General features: G+C 39.0%; 1 protein-coding gene across 3 annotated transcripts in view; it reads left to right on the forward strand.

Annotated features, from left to right (window-relative positions):
- TTC29 (tetratricopeptide repeat domain 29) overlaps positions 1-18734 on the forward strand; it is a 268610-nt gene that overhangs the window by 86819 nt on the left and 163057 nt on the right. For all 3 annotated transcript variants that reach the window (XM_006143456.2, XM_006143455.1, XM_006143457.2), the window contains exons 7-8: positions 6105-6317; positions 12343-12428. In XM_006143456.2, coding sequence (XP_006143518.1) covers positions 6105-6317; positions 12343-12428 — 299 coding nt within the window. The remainder of the gene's footprint in view (positions 1-6104; positions 6318-12342; positions 12429-18734) is intronic.

Genomic DNA, 18734 nt, shown 5'->3' on the forward strand with positions numbered 1-18734 from the left:
AAAAAAAAAGTGGAATTAGATAAATAAATAAATCTTTTAAAAAAAAGTAGACTGCCTATGAACATTTTGAAGAAGTTATAAAGAGATGCTATGAGCCAAATTAGAAAATCTGATTCATTATCTTCATTGATATTTACATTTAGCTTTGTCAGAATGGTTGCTATAATATATTGATGGTATTTTGTAGTATTTCTCTGAGATATATTGAGTTTTTAAATTTCAGATGAAAACAGCATGCATTACATCTTAAGTAATATCAGAACCTTTACTCAGAAACGTAAGCCAATTTTAAAATCCTTTTCACAGTTGGAAACAGAAATTGGATGGAAATCATATCATTGTGAATCATGCTTTAAGGGAAATACTTGCGTGTTTAAATCACTGTGCTCTCTTCGTAGCACAGATACTTCTTTTAATATTTTTAAGTCAAATGTTAACCATATCAAATTGTGTGCTTTTAAGGTCTGACTAGCCTGTAGAAAGTATAGCCTCGTCGGGGCCGGCAAGTGGCATGGTGGTAAAAGGCGCTGGACTCCCACATGGCCGACCATGGTTCAAGTCTTGGACCTGGTGGCTTGCTTTCTCACTTCCTCTCTCTCTCTCTGTGTCTCTCTGATCAAACTGGAAAATAATAATGATAATAATAATAAGTAAAGTTAAATAAAATAATTCTTTTAATACATCTTTAAAAAAAAAAAGTAAGTGTAGCCTAGTCATGTATGTGCTTCTGGCCACTAGGATCAAACTCTTAGTGGTTTATTTACCTGCTGGCTTATTTACTGCCACTAAACAATTTTAGCAGTGAGTTTGTAAAGTAAATGTTTATGAGGAAATGTAAATAAATTAAAATAAAATGTTTAAAAAAAGAACTAAAACCTTCTACTTCTAACCTCCATTGGAAACAGTAATGATCAGAACCCAAGTGACCTCATCTGTAGCCAAGGAGTGAAGGAGGGAGAAGTGAAACCATGAATAGCTAAATGAAGACCCAGGTGACAGTCTGGGGCACCCCATAGAGTTTCAGATGTCCCATGAATGTCGGTGCCTGTTGTATTTAGCTGTAGCTAGTTATTCATCACACTCCTTTGGAAAGATCAGTCAGAAACACGTCAGGGGCTGATATCTGTGCCTCTGTTAGAGATGACCTGTGATGGCCTGAGTCGAGTCACAGAATTACAGAATTGGAAGACTAGAAATCATGTAACTCAAGCATTGTTTTTTTTTTTCAAGTTTATTTTATTTTTATTCATCATGGAGAGTATGTGCGTGCACATGCATGAGAGAGAGAAAGAGAGAAACATCTCAACAGGGTGTCATCACACCACAATCTTGGCATGCGTGCACGAGAGAGGTGTGTTTTCCTTTCTTTTTTTTTAGAAAGAGATTTTTGCTATAGGACATGTGTGTTCACTAAAGAGACAGAGAGATAGAAAAACATAAAGTGAGAAATCACCCCCCAGGGGGATGGTCACACCACAGTCCCCTCTCCTCTCAGGATCTTGGGCACACTTGTGCTCAGCATGGGTTTTAAGTCACTGGGATCAGAACTCGAACTGCCATTGACTATGTAGTCCAGCAACATAACCATCACGCCATCTGCTGGTCCCAACCTGGTGTGTTTGCAAGTCCACCCAGGAATCAGAACTTGTCAGCTGTGTGGCTTCCAGCACTGCAGTTCAGTTTGCTACTGACTGCACCACCAGGCTGGGTCAAGTATTGGTTTTAATACGAGATTTGTGTTGAGAGTAGTCAACGGATCAAACTAAGTTTCTACACTCTCGGCTTGTTGGCTAGTAGCTGATGACTTGGGACTACTGGTCGGGGCTTTTGGTGATCTTGCGTTCAATCCTAATCATTACTTATAAGCTGGTTTATATATATTAGTAATTTAATTGTTGTGAGCATCCATTTCCAACTTAGTGAAAAAGTGGCAGTCATATCTATTTTATCAGTTTTTGGAAGGCTTAATAAGATAATGTATGGGGGAAAATACCTTCCACTTTCCTAAATATCCTTCAGACACAGATGGTCCCTATGCTTGCTCCTTTATTCAAGCATCTCAGGCTCCTTCCTTGTGGGAAGCCACAAGTAGCACTTGTGAGAGCTGAACCTTGACCAATAGTCATGAACTAAGGTGGACACTGATAATAGACCCCCAAGCACTAGCAAAATTCAAATTCAATGGAAAGACTAGTTCTAATCATCACAAGGTCACCCTCCATAGTAGTCAATTGAAAGTAATGTCCCAAGAGTCATCCCTACTTCATTTCCACCTAGACCATCTGTCCAATAGCCACCCAAGGCTCAGTAACACAGTGGGAAGTCTGGCTTCCATGGACTATGATGACACTTTCCCCATCTTCTTCCTTCTCCCTATTTCTTCCACTTCTCCTTTCCCTACTCCTCTCCCCTCCTCTAACTCCCCTTTCTACTCCATATAGATCAGATTTCAGACGTGAATATCAGTTCTCAATTACTATTTGCATCATTATGCCTCATTTGCATCTAAAACTAATTAATTGAGTTATCCAGAGCTTCATGTCTTATACAGTCCCTATTTTCTCTGGAACTATCTGGTTTCCTCACAGTTTCCTGTGTGTGTACACCCTTCCCTACTTACATGGTTGGAAAGAAATATGCATCTATACTTTATGAATAGATGGATCTGGATAAAAAGAGAAGGAAAAAATCTCTCGTATTATACATCTTTCCAGGGATCAAGGGCTATATTTACAGGCAGAAATATGGTTAACAGAGGAAACATAACACATGTTTATGTCAATGCTCCATTCTAGTTTTAAAAAATGAGGGTCATGGGTATTTGTAGGAAGGTGTTTCTGGTAAGGGGTGTTACAGGAGAGAGATGAAAAACTATGCCTGCTTTTGTGTGAGGTAAGAAAATAATTGTCAGTTAAAAGTCAAGATAGATTAGAGTGGTAAAATTCAAATAAGTAGTTACATTAAAGTGAAAAAGTTTTATATATATATACATATATATATAAAACTTCAATTGGGCCACCTGTGTTGGTTTGCAGGCAGTAGGTGCTGCACAGTGCTGGAGCCACATGGGAGGCCCAGGTTTGGATGCCAGGTCAATCTGAACATGCCAGACAAACCCATATGCACTTGTGATCCTGGCTGACTGGGAGACTGAGGGAGTATCAAAGTATGCTGAACTAGGCTGGCTTCTGCGTGTGCATTCTTTCATACTAATCTTAATAACAAAGTCAGCACAACAAATCAGGAGAAATTATGTGCAGTAGATGCAGCTGCATCCTGCACTTTCCAACGAGACCCATGTGAGGAAATGTATTTAGCCTATTGTGGCCTGCACTGGTTAATTTAATCAGTCATGTTATTGTTATAAAGACTTAACTAATTCTTATTTGTTTGCAGTAAGAATTAGTTATACTTAAAGGAAAAGACAGATTAGTGGCTATGTGTCAATTGGTCTATAGATTTGTGTGTGTGTGTGTGTGTGTGTGTGTGTGTGATTTTTCCAGAGGACATGTGCACTGTCTCTGGAGAGACAGAGAGAGAAAATGAGAAACATGCCCCTGTCTCATGGGAAATGATCATGCTACTACTCCTCCTCCTCCCTTTCTCCCTTCTCTCAGGATTTTGGGCATGCATGGACATATGCCCAGCATGCTTTTCTTTCTTTCTCTTCTTTCTCTTCTTTCTTTTTTCTTTCTTTCTTTCTTTCTTTCTTTCTTTCTTTCTTTCTTTCTTTCTTTCTTTCTTTCTCTCTTTCTCTCTTTCTCTCTTTCTCTCTTTCTCTCTTTCTCTCTTTCTCTCTTTCTTTTTCTTTTTCTTTTCTTTTTTTTTTTTTTGAGAGATTTTTGCTACAGGGCATGTGCACTCATCAGAAAAACAGAGAGAGACAGGGAGACAGAAAATTAGAAATCACCCGCCAGCAGGGATGGTCATGCCGCAATCCCTTCTCCTCCAGTCTCCTCCCAGGATTTTGAGATGCACACATATGCACCTGGTGTGAGCCTTAAGCTGCTGGGTCTGGAACTCAAACTGCAGTCCACCATGGGAGTCCAGCAACGTAACCACTAAGCCATCTGCTGGTCCCCCCAGCATGTTTTTCAAGCTACTGGGTCAGGAACAGAAACCATGGGCTAGGCATTTGGGATCCAGCCACCTTACCACCTTGCCACTGGCTGCTCTGGTCTGTTCAGTTTTTTAAAAAGTATTGTTACTATACCAACTGATAATAGTAGCTTTGATTATTGAGCACTTACTTGGTAATATGTTGAGCATGCATTAATTCATTCCAGTAATAGTAACTCAAATATTAAGTTGTCAGAAAAGTCATGAGGCATTTTTGCCCAGAAATAGAAAAAATGCATCATGACTTTTCCGACATCCCAATAGTTACACTTCAATCCTATTTGACTGAGGAATAAACTTAAAAAGTTATACTATAATCCTATTTGACTGAGGAATAAACTTAAAAAAAAAGAGAGGTCAATAGTTAGCCTGGGACTAAACAAAAAGTGATAAAATTGGGGCAAGAACAGATCGTCTGCTTATAACCTACATTCTGTCTCAACCACTTCGTTGGAGACCCTAGATTAAGTATTCTTTCAGTTAATTCCAGTTATGTAACTATAGCACCATAAAAGAGTATTAACAATATAAGATATTTGCAAACATTACCACAAGGCAGTTAAGTTAAATACTAGCCAGAGCACAGAGCTATAACTACTCTTCCAGAAATATGTATGCCAATATTTTAGGAAATTAAATGACTCAAGACTAATATAAAGTCTAGGCTTTGAGAATATATATCTTGGACTGTATTATATGCTGTAATCCAGAAAACCAGTTAAGTTACTATACATTCTAACTATTAAAGCTTAACAGAAAATACAAATGCCTTTTTAAAAAGCTCAGTCAACTTTGAGAAGCAATTAGAGCTCCATAATTTTTGAATTTGAAGTTTGTTAATAGATGCATCCTTTCTCAAGATATCTGAATTCAGGAAATTGGGCCAGGCATGTGGCCTAGTGGTTAAGGGACCTGGATCCCACATGGCTAACCAAGGTTCAAATCCTGGACCTGACAGCTTGAAAAACACACTGGGTACATGTGTGTGACTGACCAAACTCCTGAAGTGAGGGAAAAATGGAAGTGAAGGGACTGCTGTGCCACTGTGGCTGATCAGATTTCATTCTTTTGGAAGGCTGAATAATATTAAATGACAACGAATGCACATCAGAGCCAAAATGGGAACCTGTGTCTTCAGATCTTAAGTTCAGTGAAGGGATTGCATTGGGGACTTTCTCCCTCTCCCTTCCCTTCTCCATCTGTCTGTCTCTCTCTGGCAAAATTTTTTTGAAATGAGGACATTAACTTAACTATGGTGGCACAGAGTTAGTGCAACACTATATAATATGGGGGCCGTATGAATTAGGGTTCAGTTCCCAGGTCAACTTGTACACACTGGGCTCATTTGCCTGTGATCCCGGCTGGTTGAAAAAACTGAAGGGAGGACCATGGCACTGTTGACAGTGCTGTGTTTCTCTCAAGAAAGAAATCTAAACGAATGAAGAATATTGCTACCAGTTGGGAAAGCAGTGCATGATCATGGCTGAGAGATCAGGTCTTGGATCTAACATCCTGGATCCACCACCCACTAGACAAGCAATCTTGAGCAAAATTCTTAACCTCACTAAGCTCAGTTTTCTCTTCTGTGTAATCAAATTCTAATGGTCCCTCTCCATAGAATTGTTTTGGAGACTAGATAAGAAATGCATGCAAAGCACACAGCACAGTGCCTCGCATCCATAATGTTAAGTACACATTAGTTCATAAATTGCTGTTAATGATGATCACTTACACGCACAACCCTAGTCAAGTCCTACTAGCTGAAGAACATCCCTCCTGCAGGTGTCCGTCCAAAATGTGTGCTGAACCAGAAGTGCAATTATAGGTAGCTCTTTCCCCAGTTTAACTCCTCTCTAGCCTTTGAAATCCTTCACTGTATTCCTCAGTGTTTCCCCCTTTTAATAGTAACGCTAAGATGTACGTAAAATTTTGAAAAATATGTTCTGGCCTGTGGTTTATATTTATGAATGGCTTTTGTTCTTCAGGTCAGCTTCTGGAAGCTGCCGAGCATTATGAAGCATTCCATCAATCGACGCAGGGGCGGATATGGAAGGACGAGAAGGGGCGCTTTCTCAACTTGTTGGCCTGTGAGAGTCTCCTGAGGACTTACAGATTACTCTCAGACAAAATGCTGGAAAATAAAGAATACAAACAGGCCATCAAAATTCTAATAAAAGCTTCTGAAATAGCCAAAGAAGGTGGGTGGAAAAGAACACTCACACATTGCCTTCTTTAATGGGCAGACACTGGTTCTCCCAAGAGTGAAGTAAAAAATCGTCAAGTGTTAGGGTGATTATTTCCTATGAAATGCAAAGACAAATGCCATCAATATACTTTCAGATTTCCCTGTAAAACAGAGCTGCCTTAGTGCTGACAGCAAGAAATCCATTAGTTTCTTGAAAGCTTTATCTCCAAAATTACAATCCACTGGGGGTAGTGTTGTAAAACAAGGAGCCCACAAGGAGAAGAAAAAGTCATCTGCAAAAGTTAAGGGTGTGTGTGTGTGTGTGTGTTGTGTTTTTCAGGCTATAGATTTCTTGCAATCAGAGAGACCTTTCGTGGTTTTTAAATTCCCTGTTGTCAGGTGATAGGGAAAATACATTAGTTAGGAATAACAGGAAAATAGGAGGTTAATATATTTTAGACCCTTGTCTCTCAAAATGTGGCATTTAGACCAGCAGCATCAGTATCCAGGAAACATGTTTGAAAAGCAGTGTTTTGGGGCCAGCAGGTGGCATAGTTGTTAAGGTGCTGAACTCCCATGTGGTTATCCCTGGTTTGAGTCCCGGACCCTGCAGCTTGAAACACATGCTGGGTGTGTGTGTGTGTATGTGCCCAAAATCCCAAGAGGAGAATGGAGGAGGAGGGATGGAAGCATGGCCTTCCCCCCAGTGGGTGATTTCTCACTTTTGTCTGTCTCTCTAGCAAGCACACACACCCGATAGCAAAAATCTCTCTCTAAAAAAAGAAAAAGATCAAACGAAAAGCAGTGTTTTAGGACCCACTGCAGACCCATCTATCTGAATCTGCAGGTTAGCAAGATCCCAGGTGAGGCGTGTGCATTTACAGCTTTTGTAAGAGCATTTTCTTCATAAAAACTTTTCTGAGAGCTGATTGGATATTCTATCTTCTATATATATAACATATAAAGAAAAAATCTAGAGCATATTTTATAAACTTTTAATTTGTGAAATGAAAAGATATTTTATTACCAGATAGCAGTTTATTAATAGAGGAGCTTTTTCATGAAGAAAAGATAGAAGTTACGTTCTTAAACTAAAGTTTAGTCGCTCATAGACATATTTAACTGATAGATTTAGTAAGTTGAAATGGCTTCTTTGAAGTAAGCAAGATTGATATTTCTGGGTGTGACTTTAATTTGCTAAAGAGAAAAGTAGACATCTTACTTCCTTAAATAATATTAAAGACTCATAGAAATCACTCCCTATTAAAAGATGTATACCAGGGCCAGCAGGTGGTATGGTGGTTAAGGTGCTAGATTCCATATGACTGACTGCAAGTTCAAGTCCCAGACCTGGGTTGCTTTCTCACTTTCCCTTTCTTTCTCTCTCTGGTGAGTACATATGCCCTGTAACCAATTTTTTAAAAATAAGAATAATGATAAAATAAAACTAAAGAAAGGGTGTATTTCATAAATAAACTGCTTTTGAATACATGGTGCTCTAGTACCTTCCCCAAATGGTTAAACACTGATGTAGCTCTTAGATCAATTTCAGCACCAAACTTTAGTCTTATGGAAATTTACATGGAATTTCAATGTAAAAGAATGTATAAATTAGAAAAAGGTAGTTTGCTTTAGGTTCACATTTGCTAAGTTGGAAGGTAGTTTAGGTGGAAAGGAAGTTTCCCTGGGTCTCTTCCAACAGCCAGAGCCTGCAAAGCATTCTCTTTTCAGAAAGCATCTCTCTCTTCCCAAAGGACAGGTAAGGGGAACACAACAAAAACTTCTTAGGCTATAAAACTTATAATATCTTTTTTTTTTTTTTTTGGAGAGGTTTTTGCTATAGGGCGCATGCGCTCGCCAGACAGACAGAGAGAGACAGAGAGACAGAAAGCGAGAAATCACCCCCCAGAGGGGATGGCCATGCCGCATTCCCTTCTCCTCCATTCTCCTCTCGGGATCTTGGGCATGCACGCACACGCACCTGGCGTGAGTTTTAAGCCGCCAGGTCTGGGACGCGAACCACGATCGACTACATGGGAGTCCAGCGACATAGCCATTACGCTAACTACTGGTCCCAAAACTTAAAATATCTTTTAAAACCAGTAAACATTTGTCCTCACATTTTCCATGTAAGAAAGTACATAGGTTAAAGGATCTCACGGTATTTTACGGAGCTCTTAGAGCAGCTGAGGTACTCTGGGACTAAACATACTTACCCGTTGTTTCTGACATTGATCTTTGAAGCCTCAGGCTGATGACTGCCCTGGCTAGGGCTTGCCTCCCGCATTGGTTTACATAGTAGTTAAGGGGTACAGACATGCGCAGAAGACCAACTCCTTTGCTAGGGCACCTTGGCGGAATGCACAAGTGTAGCACCAGCCTTGCATTTCTTCTTGCATGGGCCCTAGCCGAACACCTTTCACTTAGCATGAGGGTCTGTCTGTGTTGTAGCATATATCACAACTTCCTTCCTTTTGTAGCCAAATAGTATTTCATTGCATAGTTATACCACATTTTCTTTATTAAGTCATCCATCAGCTGATGGACATTGTAGTTGTTTTCAGCTTCGTCTGTTAGGAATAATGCTGCAGTGAGCAATTACGTACAAGTGTTCCATGTTTCTGGATGTATGCACAGGAGTAGAATTGCTCGATTATCCAACTGTGTCCCAAAGTGGCTGCGGCATTTGGTATTTTCACCAGCAATGTATGAGCATTTGAATTTAACTGCTTCCTTGCTTGCACTTGTTACTTCCATCGTTTTTATTGTAATCGTCCTGGTAGGTGTAAAGTGGAAGCTTGCTGTGGATTTGTTTCACCTTTCCCTGTCTGCTAATGATAAGCATTTTTAATGAGCTTAGCAGCCATTTGTACATCTGCTTTGCAGAAATATCTATTCGGATTCTTTACCCATGTTTAATTGGGTTATTCGTCTTCTTATTATGGAGTTGTAAGAATTTTTTTAAAAACACAGGGACAAGTCTTTCACTGATACATGATTGGAAAATATTTTCTCCTGGAGCTAGCAAGTGGCATGGTGGTTAAGGCACTGAATCCCACATGGTCAACTCTGCAGTTTGAGTTCTGGACCCAGTGACCTGAAAAACAGGCAAGGCATATGTGTGTGCATGCCCAAAATCCCAAGAGAAGAATGGAGAAGGGATTGTGGCATGGCCATCCCCCAGAGGGGCGATTTCTCACTTTCCCTCTCTCTCTGTCTGCCTTTGGTGAGCACACGTGCCTTATAGAAAAAAAAAAAATCTAGGGACCAGCAGGTAACGTAATGGCTGTCGCTGGGCTCCCACGTAGTCGACCACGGTTCGTGTCCCAGACCCGGTGGCTTAAAACTCACGCTGGGCACATGTGTGTGTGCGTGCCCAAGGTCCCGAGAGGAGAATGGAGGAGAAGGGATTGCGGCGTGGCCATCCCCCTGGGGGGTGATTTCTCGCTTTCTGTCTCTCTGTCTCTGTCTGTCTGGCGAGAGCACGTGCCCTATAGCAAAAACCTCTTTAAAAAAAAAGAAAAAATCTAAAAAAAAATTATAGTGTGTGTGCGTGTATAAACATAACTATATACATATCTATATACATTTTTCTCCTATTCTGTGGGAGTTTTTGATATATACTTTCTGCTGATGATCATTGAAGCACAAGTTTTTATTTTGAAGCACAATTTATTTTTTATTTTATTGTCTGTGCTTTTGTTATCATAACTAAGAAGGCTTTGACTGATCCAATGTCACAATGACTTGCTCTTATACTTTACCCTAAGAATTTTATACTTTTAACTACATTTAGGTCTATAATCTATTTTCAAGTGTGTAATGAGTGTGTGTGTGTGTGTGTGTGTGTGCACACACGTTTTTTTGGGGGGCGGGGGGTGTTGCCACAGGGCATGTGCGCTCACCAGACAGAGAGGGACAGAGAGATAGCAAGCGAGAAATCACCCCCCCAGGGGGGATGGCCACACCGCAATCCCTTCTCCTCCATTCTCCTCTCAGGATCTTGGGCACGCACGCACGCACATGTGCCTGGTGTGAGTTTTAAGCCACCGGGTCCAGGACGCGAACAGCAGTCATAGCCATTACTCTAACTGCTGGTCCTGTGCACACGTGTTTTGAGTGTATATATTCCAGTTGTCCTAGTACCATTTATTGAAAAAAAATATTCTTCCCCCAATAAACTGTCTTGATCTACTTGTCAGAATCAACTGACCACAAATGTGAAGGCTGTTTTCTAGATTCTCAATTATATTCTATTGATTTCTATGACTATACTTTTTGCAATAATACATATTCTTGATTACTGTAGTTTTGTAGTAAGATCTGAAGTTAAGAAATATGTCTTCTGACACTGAGATTTTTTAAGAGAGATCTTTGCTATAGGGTGTGTGTGCTCACCAGAGACACAGAGAGGGAGAAAGTGAGAAATCACTGACCGGGGGGATAGCTATGCCACAATTTCTTCTCCTCTATTCTCTTCTTGGGATTTTGAGTACATACACACAGGAGCCCAGTGTGTTTCAAGCTGCTAGGTCTGGGACTCAACTATGTGGGAGTCCAGCACCTTAACCACTATGTAACCTACTGGCCTCCTGACACTATTTTTAAAGATTCTTTAGCTATTCTTATCACTTGTATTTTGCATTTCACATGAATTTTAGGCTCAGCTTGTCATGTTGAATTTTGATAGGGATTGCATTGAATATGTTGATCAACTTGGAGAATATTGCTATTGTAACACGATGTCTTATAATCCATAATTATGGGGTATCTGTCAGCTCTTCATGAAACTCTTTGTGGCAGGAATTCAGGGTTCAGAAATCTGAGGATATGTACTCTTCAAAGACTAAAACCAAAGGTGGATCTGTCAGCATTTGTATTACCTGGAAGTTAAGTGATTTGGAAAGCTAAAGACTTCTAAAAGTAGAAAAAAGATTGTATTATTTTTTAAATAAGAGCCTTTAGTTGTACTTCAAATGTATTAAATTTTTACATAATTATTTAGCATATTAAATGTAACTATTCTATGCATTTATCATTGATACACATATGATTACCTCTTGTTGAATCACGTGTTATACATTTTGCTTTTGAGAAGAGGAATTGGGTAATTTCTGGTATAAAAGTGAGCAAAATATCACAGAAATTAGAAATTCTATATTACTGGCAGAAAGACGTGAAAGCATTACCAGTGATTAGCAAGGGAGAGTGTGTTTGGATTTCAAAATATGCATGAAATTTTATACCGAGACGCTAAACTCTGTCAGTTATTCTCACCCAAGCTTTCATCAACAATTTTTAAATTAAACATCATCAAAACAATAAATTTTGAACTGGCCCTGTGACCTGGTGGTTAAGAGAGCCAGATTCCACATGACTGGCCACAGTTCAAATCCTGGTCCCAGCAGCTTCAGAAACATACCTGCATGTGTGTGTATTCCAAAGATCCCAATGTGATAAAGAAATAGAGGTTTGGGACATGGCCACACCCCATTGAATGGTGCTTTCTCCTGACTCCATTTCCCCATCTGTCTCTCTGTCTTTTTCTGGCTAGTGCACATGCCCTTGGGGAGGGGGAAGATATTTAATTTTCTAATTACCTGCCCTGTCAAAAACTTAGCTGAACATCAGCCCATGTAAGTATAAGTGTTTGTGCACCATTTAAGTTCATTACCCTTTACTAGTTGTTTTATGTATGTAGTAGCAGCTATAGTGATGATGATAGGGTTTTAAATGGTAGACGACTATAAAAATTATATATAAATGTCAAAATTAAAATACAGATATATATATGGAAACCCTCATATTGTTAATGCATCTTACTCTAACATCCATAAGGTTTGAAATTGAGAAAGATAAGTTCAGGTAAATCATATTTAAATCAGCCTTTTTTCAATGCACAGCTAAGTATTGGAGGTCATTGATAAATCTAAATTGTATTTTTATAAATTTCTGCTGCTTTAGAAAGTTTAGATTCTTTTGTTGTGATAAATCAGTTTCTATATGGCCATGGTAATTTTTCTATATCTTCTCATTAGGAAATGACAAAAAGATGGAGGGAGAAGCTTCTTATTACTTGGGCTTAGCGCACTTGGCAGCTGGAGAATACGAAAGAGCGTTAACTGTGAGTTCAAGCAAACTTTTAGTCATTGCTAGTTTTAATTTTTATTTTCTTATCTTTATTTCATTTTATTGTATGTTGTTCTAAGGCCAACAAAAATGGGTCAGCACTGACATCAGTATGCCTATTTATAAAAACTAAAAAAGAATAGCAGTATGCTAGAAGCATATTTTTTAATGGATTGATTGTTTATAGAAGGTATTATATAGGAAATTACCATAAATGCTTTATGATATATGAAAATTAAATATATGGAGTAATATGACCTTCTATACATCCTATCACCAAGAATAAGAGGGAATGGATTTAACTAGCAGCAAATGAAAATAGAAAAAGATATATATATATATTAATTTTATAATATGATTTGGGAAATTTTGCTTTAAAAAGAATGTGGCTATTACACATAGAATCAGTTACACTGATGTAGATTTTTTTAATTTCCAAAAGGCGTATGTGTTTACCACAAACAAAGGGAGAGAGGGAAGGAGAGAGAAGAAAAGCATCCCCCAATTGGGCATGCACATACATTTCATTTCACATATATAGCTTGTCATCCTGTTGGATATACAGCACTGGCTTAGTTTTCAGCTTTGAGGATCTTATTTACCCTAAGTAGGATTCCTATATTTGGACTAATACTTTTCCCTAGCATCCTTACAATTGATCATCATAGAAAATTTATGTTTCCTCCAGATGACTCTTCTGCTCAATATTTTCAACAAAGCTCTATTCTAGGTACTTTGGTAAACATGAAGACCAACAAGATACATACTTTTCCTTTGGAGCTAATTAATGAATGTGACCACCTTGTAAATGTAACTATAACTCAAATTAGAAGGACAGGGGATTTCTGAGGATCAAGGACAGAGTCGTTGATTCCAACACTGGAGATCAGGGAGGTTGCACAGAAGAGCTTTTGAGGGGCAAGATTTCTACAGGTAGAAAATACGAGAGTCTAGGATGATAGAACATTAGGCACACAGACACACACGCACACACACATGCACATACTCACCATGAACATACTCAGTGTGTGTGTGTTTTAATTGCCAAAGGGTGTGAGAGAGAGAGAATCCTGTCCACCCCAGAGTTGTGGTTATATCACAATCCTTTTCCTCCATTTCTCCATCCTGTCAGGATTTTTTTTTTTTGGAGAGATTTTCACTGTAGGGCGCGTGCGCTCGCCAGACAGACAGAGAGAGACATAGAGACAGAAAGCGAGAAATCACCCCCCTCGGGGGGATGGTCACGCCGCAATCCCTTCTCCTCCATTCTCCTCTCGGGATCTTGGGCACACACGCACATGCGCCCAGCGTGAGTTTTAAGCCACCGGGTCCGGGACACGAACCGCGGTCAACTACGTGGGAGTCCAGTGACATAGCCATTACGCTAACTGCTGGTTTCCTCCATCCTGTCAGGATTTTGAACACACATATGTACCTTATGTGTTTTCCAAGCTGCCACAACCAGGATTCCAACTGAAGTTGGCCATAAGAGATCCTGCTCCCTTAACCACTACATTACTGGGCCAGCTTTTTATGTGCTTTGAGAGCGGTTGTCTAGTAAATATGCACTATGGCGGATTGGAAAATTAAGTGAAAAATAGTTCATAGGTTCTCTCTCTCTCTCACTTCAGGTAATACAAACACATGGCAGATAAGTAAAAACAATACAGCAGAGTTATAATGAAAAAATCTTCCTTCTATCCCTGTACTCAATCTCACAGTTATTTTCAAATATGAATTTCTGGCTTATTCATCCAAAATACTCTATACATGCATAGCATATAAATAGATATAGAGATATGTCCCATTTGTTTTTATAAAGTTACAGCATTTTATACACATTCTTCTGCACCCTGAACTAATGTCTTCCTTGCTAATCCTAATATATATGTTTTATTTTAATTTTTCTACCTTTATTGAGGTATGTTTGGCAAATAAACTATATATATTTAAGATGTGCAATGTAATGTTTTATTATGTGTATACATTGAGAGATGATTCGCCTGGTCAAGCTAACTGACCTCTTCATCACCTCACATCGTTTTGCAAAAAGAATTATTTATTTATTTAATTCAATTTGTTATTATTATTATTTTTTAATTTGACCAAACAAAGACAGAGAGAGAGAGAGAGAGGGAAAGCAAGAAAGCAAGCTGCCAAGTCTGAGACTCAAACTGCAGTCACCCATGTGGGAATCCAGTGCCCTTAACTACCACACCACCTGCTGGCCCCAATCACCTCACATATTAATCTTTTTACTTTTTAAACTTTATTTATTATTATTACTTTAATATTTCCAGAGAGAGACAGAGAGAGAGAGAGGAAAAGTGAGTTTGTGTGTGGAGTAACCTAATCTGAACATAGTAACCTTTAGACATATGCAGAAACACAGTTTGTGAGCTTCATTTGCATAGCAATGAAAGCATTAACATGTCTTGGAAGGAGTTCAGAGGGTATTCATACCTGTATAAAGAGGTAAATAATTAGGGGTAAACACAGATTGATTAGCTATCTCTAATACCTCATTTGTATATGGTGCCCCAGGACCATATTGTGTATAAGCCATTTTTAATTCTCTTAGAGTTTTAAAGGATATCAGTTCATGCTGATTTTGTCTTGGATTATCAGGATTGGGAGTCTCTATAACTGGGCATAATTTAAATCCCAATGTGTCTTCTCCTCTGTATGCTGAGCAATGCAAATCTCTCTGGAGGGGTGTTAAAGTGGGAGTTGTTCTTTCTGTCCTAGTACCATTTAATATGCAAGTAGAGTTTGGCTGGGAAGCATCAGTCACAGCCAGGGAATGCTATTCCAAAGGGCAATGTCTCCATTCTCCTCTTGCCCCTCAGTTGCTTCAGAATCTGCAATCTTAAGTCTGTCATTTTCATGATAAAGTCCCACTTCTCTATCCTTGTCTTTAGTTACAGACTCTGATTTTTTCGGTAGGAGGGAGTATACCCCTCCAAGGTGTTTTTTAGTCAAGTTACTAAGCAAGCTCTGGGTTCTTCTGGAGGGTTTTGTCTCAAGCACTCCTTAATTAAATTCCACAGGGAGAAGGCAAAAAGGGGACCCCTGTTAGGACCCTCTGTTGTATTTAATTTCCTGATCTGTTCTCCAACCTCATCCCAGGTCTCCTCATAAACCATTCCTTATTCTGGGAACCAAGGGCATGTTTCTTGCACAAAATTCAGGAACTGATGTAAGCATTTGACATTAATTTTATCACTCCTGGCTTTTAACATATAAAATAACATTTGAACATACATATCTCTCTCTTTAGACAACTGTGTTCCCATATTTTATACCCAACACCAATCAAATCCACTCCTTCTCTTGCTCTATTATCTCCTTATTTTACTCTATTATCTTCTTTTTCTACTCTGATATTGCTTTCTTCTACTCTATTATCTCCTTTGTTTACTCTGTTATCTCTTTCTTCTAGTCTATTTATTCTTTATTTTACTCTATAGGTTACTTACCTTACTCAGTTATCTCCAGCTGGCCTCAAGGAGTATCATCTACTCACAGACTCTTTCCTTGTACTCAGTCCCCACATTGGGCACCAATTGCCAGGACCCACTCAGCAGAATGTGTTTTACTGAGTGGGAGGAATGTGGATTAGAAATAAACATAAAAATAAAACAGAAAGACATACAAGTATAGAAAAGTGAGAATGAGGTGGGCCCAACTTCTCTGATGGAGAAAGTCACAATCTTGAACCAAACTCACAGGTTTATTTTATAGGGTAGAAAAAGGAGGAAGAGGAAATGGAGTGCAAAGTCAGTTGTTTTCAGATGTTAATTGGCTGATAATGCAAAAACAACTGGTGCCCTATGGTTTCTTCTGATCCTTTGGGGCAAAATCTGAATAACACGTGTGGCTTCCTTAAACAGATACTGTTCTGCAGTATTGGCACTTAACATATTTGTATGTTAACGCTTTCTTTGCTATACAAATGAAGCTCACAAGCCAAACTGCATTTCTACATATGTCTAAAGGTCACCATGCTTGTTCAGATTAGGCCACACCCTCCAAGAAAGTAAGACTTCAGGTCCTTGACTTGAACCATGGTCAGCCATGTGGGAGTCCATGCCACCTGCCGGCCACTTAACCTTTTTTTCATGTAAGATTTACTCTCAGTAAATTTTAACTATACAATGCATTATTATTCATTATATAGACATACCTCATTTTCAAGGGCCACATGGTATTACATTGTATAGCTGCACCATAATGAATTTAACTATTTACTCTTGGTGATCATTAAGGTCATGTCCTACAACTTTTTATTGCAAAGAGTTTATTAGCAAGTAACTTTGTTAAATGTGGTTTATTTACCCATACAATAGATTCTTATAGGTAGAAATTCTGGTGTAGCCTATACTCTAGTGCTATAGGACAGGCAATTAATTAATGAATTAAAGAAGCAATATTTGACATCCAAATAATGAGTTTCTTTTTTTTTAAAAAAAGTGTTTGAAAAAAAAGAAGTGTGTGTGTGTGCTCACCAGACAAAGATGGGGAGGGCAGGGGAAGAAGGAGAAAGTGAGGATTGTTGTGACTACAATCCTTTCTCCTCCATTCTCCATCCTGTTAAGATATTGGGCATCCATACACACGTGCCTGGTATGTTTTTCAAGCTGGTCTGAGAGTTAAACCATGTGTTTAGCCATGCGGAAGCTGGCTCCCTTAAACACCAACTTTGGTACTGGCCCTCAAATAATTAACTTTTTGAAACTGTTATTGCTTTCAGAAAAGTATTGAAATTGTTTTTCTAAAAGTAAATGTGAATCTTATATCCACAACATATTAACCATATGACCTCAGGCAAATCCTTTAAACCCTTCTAAAACAACTGCTTCATCTATAGAGTTGGACTAGTAACTCCACTTGGTTTATAAGGGTAATGGGTTAATTGGTGACTCGCCCCTGAAAGATCCACTTCCTAATCCCTGGAACCTGTGATGCAGATGTAATTAATTTAGGGATCTCCAGATAAAATGATCATCCTGGATTGTCTGGATGGATTCTAAATCTGAAGATAAGCATCTGTATGTAAGAAAAAGGCAGCATGAGATTTGAAACAGACAGAAGACAAGAAGAGACAAACACCACACACAGAGGAAAAGACCATGTGAAGCAAGAACAGATTATAGTGATGCAGCCTCAAGTAAAGGAAAGCCTGAAGTCACCAGAGGATGGAGGAGAAAAAAACAAATCCTCTCTGAGAGAGCACGGCCCTGCTGGCTCCTTGACATCACACTTCCAGCATTCGAAACTGTGAGATCATAAATTCCTACAATTTTAAGTTATTTACTTCATGATAATTTGTTGTATCAGCCCAAAGGAACTAATGCATAGGGTGATTAGAACAGATAACTTATGTTAAGTTTTAAGACTGTTGAAGTGGTATATAGTAAACCTTTGATATTTATTGGCTTTTGTTATTTTTGCATTAATCCAAGTCTCTGGACTTGAATAATAGAAGTTAAGATTGAGAGAACTAGACAGATTTAAAAGTTACAAAGGGGGACCAGCAGATGGCATAATGGTCATGCTGCTAGACTCCCATGTAGTCAACTGTGGTTTGAGTCCTGGACCTGGTGTCTTGAACCTCATGCTGGGCATGTGTTTGTGCATGGCCAAGATCCTGAGGAGAGAATGGAGGAGAAGGGATTGCAGCATGGCCATCACTCTGGTGGGTGATTTCTTGCTTTCTGTCTCTCTGTCTCTCTCTGTCTCTCCAGAAAGCACACACACCCTATAGCAAAAATCTTTCTCTCATTTAAAAAAAAGGTACAAAGGATTAGTAATAGACTAAATATAGGAGTTGCGAGAGACAGTGGTGTCAACATGAGCTCTCGGTTATTGCTGTGGAATGGGATGGATGTTGGTTTCATTTACAGGGGCAGTAAAGGATACCAGGCCTAAGGGGGAAATGGGTGGTTCAATTTGGTATATGTTGAATTTGAATAATTTCAGAGATATCCGAGGAGAATTCCAATAGACCATTAAATACGTGAGTCTGGAGCATAAGAGGAAGCTAAACTGGAAATATTATGTGGAATGGTTAATTTCTTGTGTAACTTTCTGGGCCGTGGAACATCCAGATAACTAGTGAGACATTATTCACAGTTGTGTTTTCCTGGAGATTATTATCTAACTGATGGACTGAGTAAAGTAGGTGGTCCTCCCTAATGTGGCTGAGCACTATGCAATCTTTTGAGAGCATGGGTAGAACAAAAAGGTGAATGATGGGCAGATCCCCTCTGCCAGCCATTTAAGTAGGGCCATTGACCTT

Source organism: Tupaia chinensis, unplaced genomic scaffold (assembly GCF_000334495.1).
Source record: "Tupaia chinensis unplaced genomic scaffold, TupChi_1.0 Scaffold000098_3, whole genome shotgun sequence".
Taxonomy (NCBI): Eukaryota; Metazoa; Chordata; class Mammalia; order Scandentia; family Tupaiidae; genus Tupaia; species Tupaia belangeri.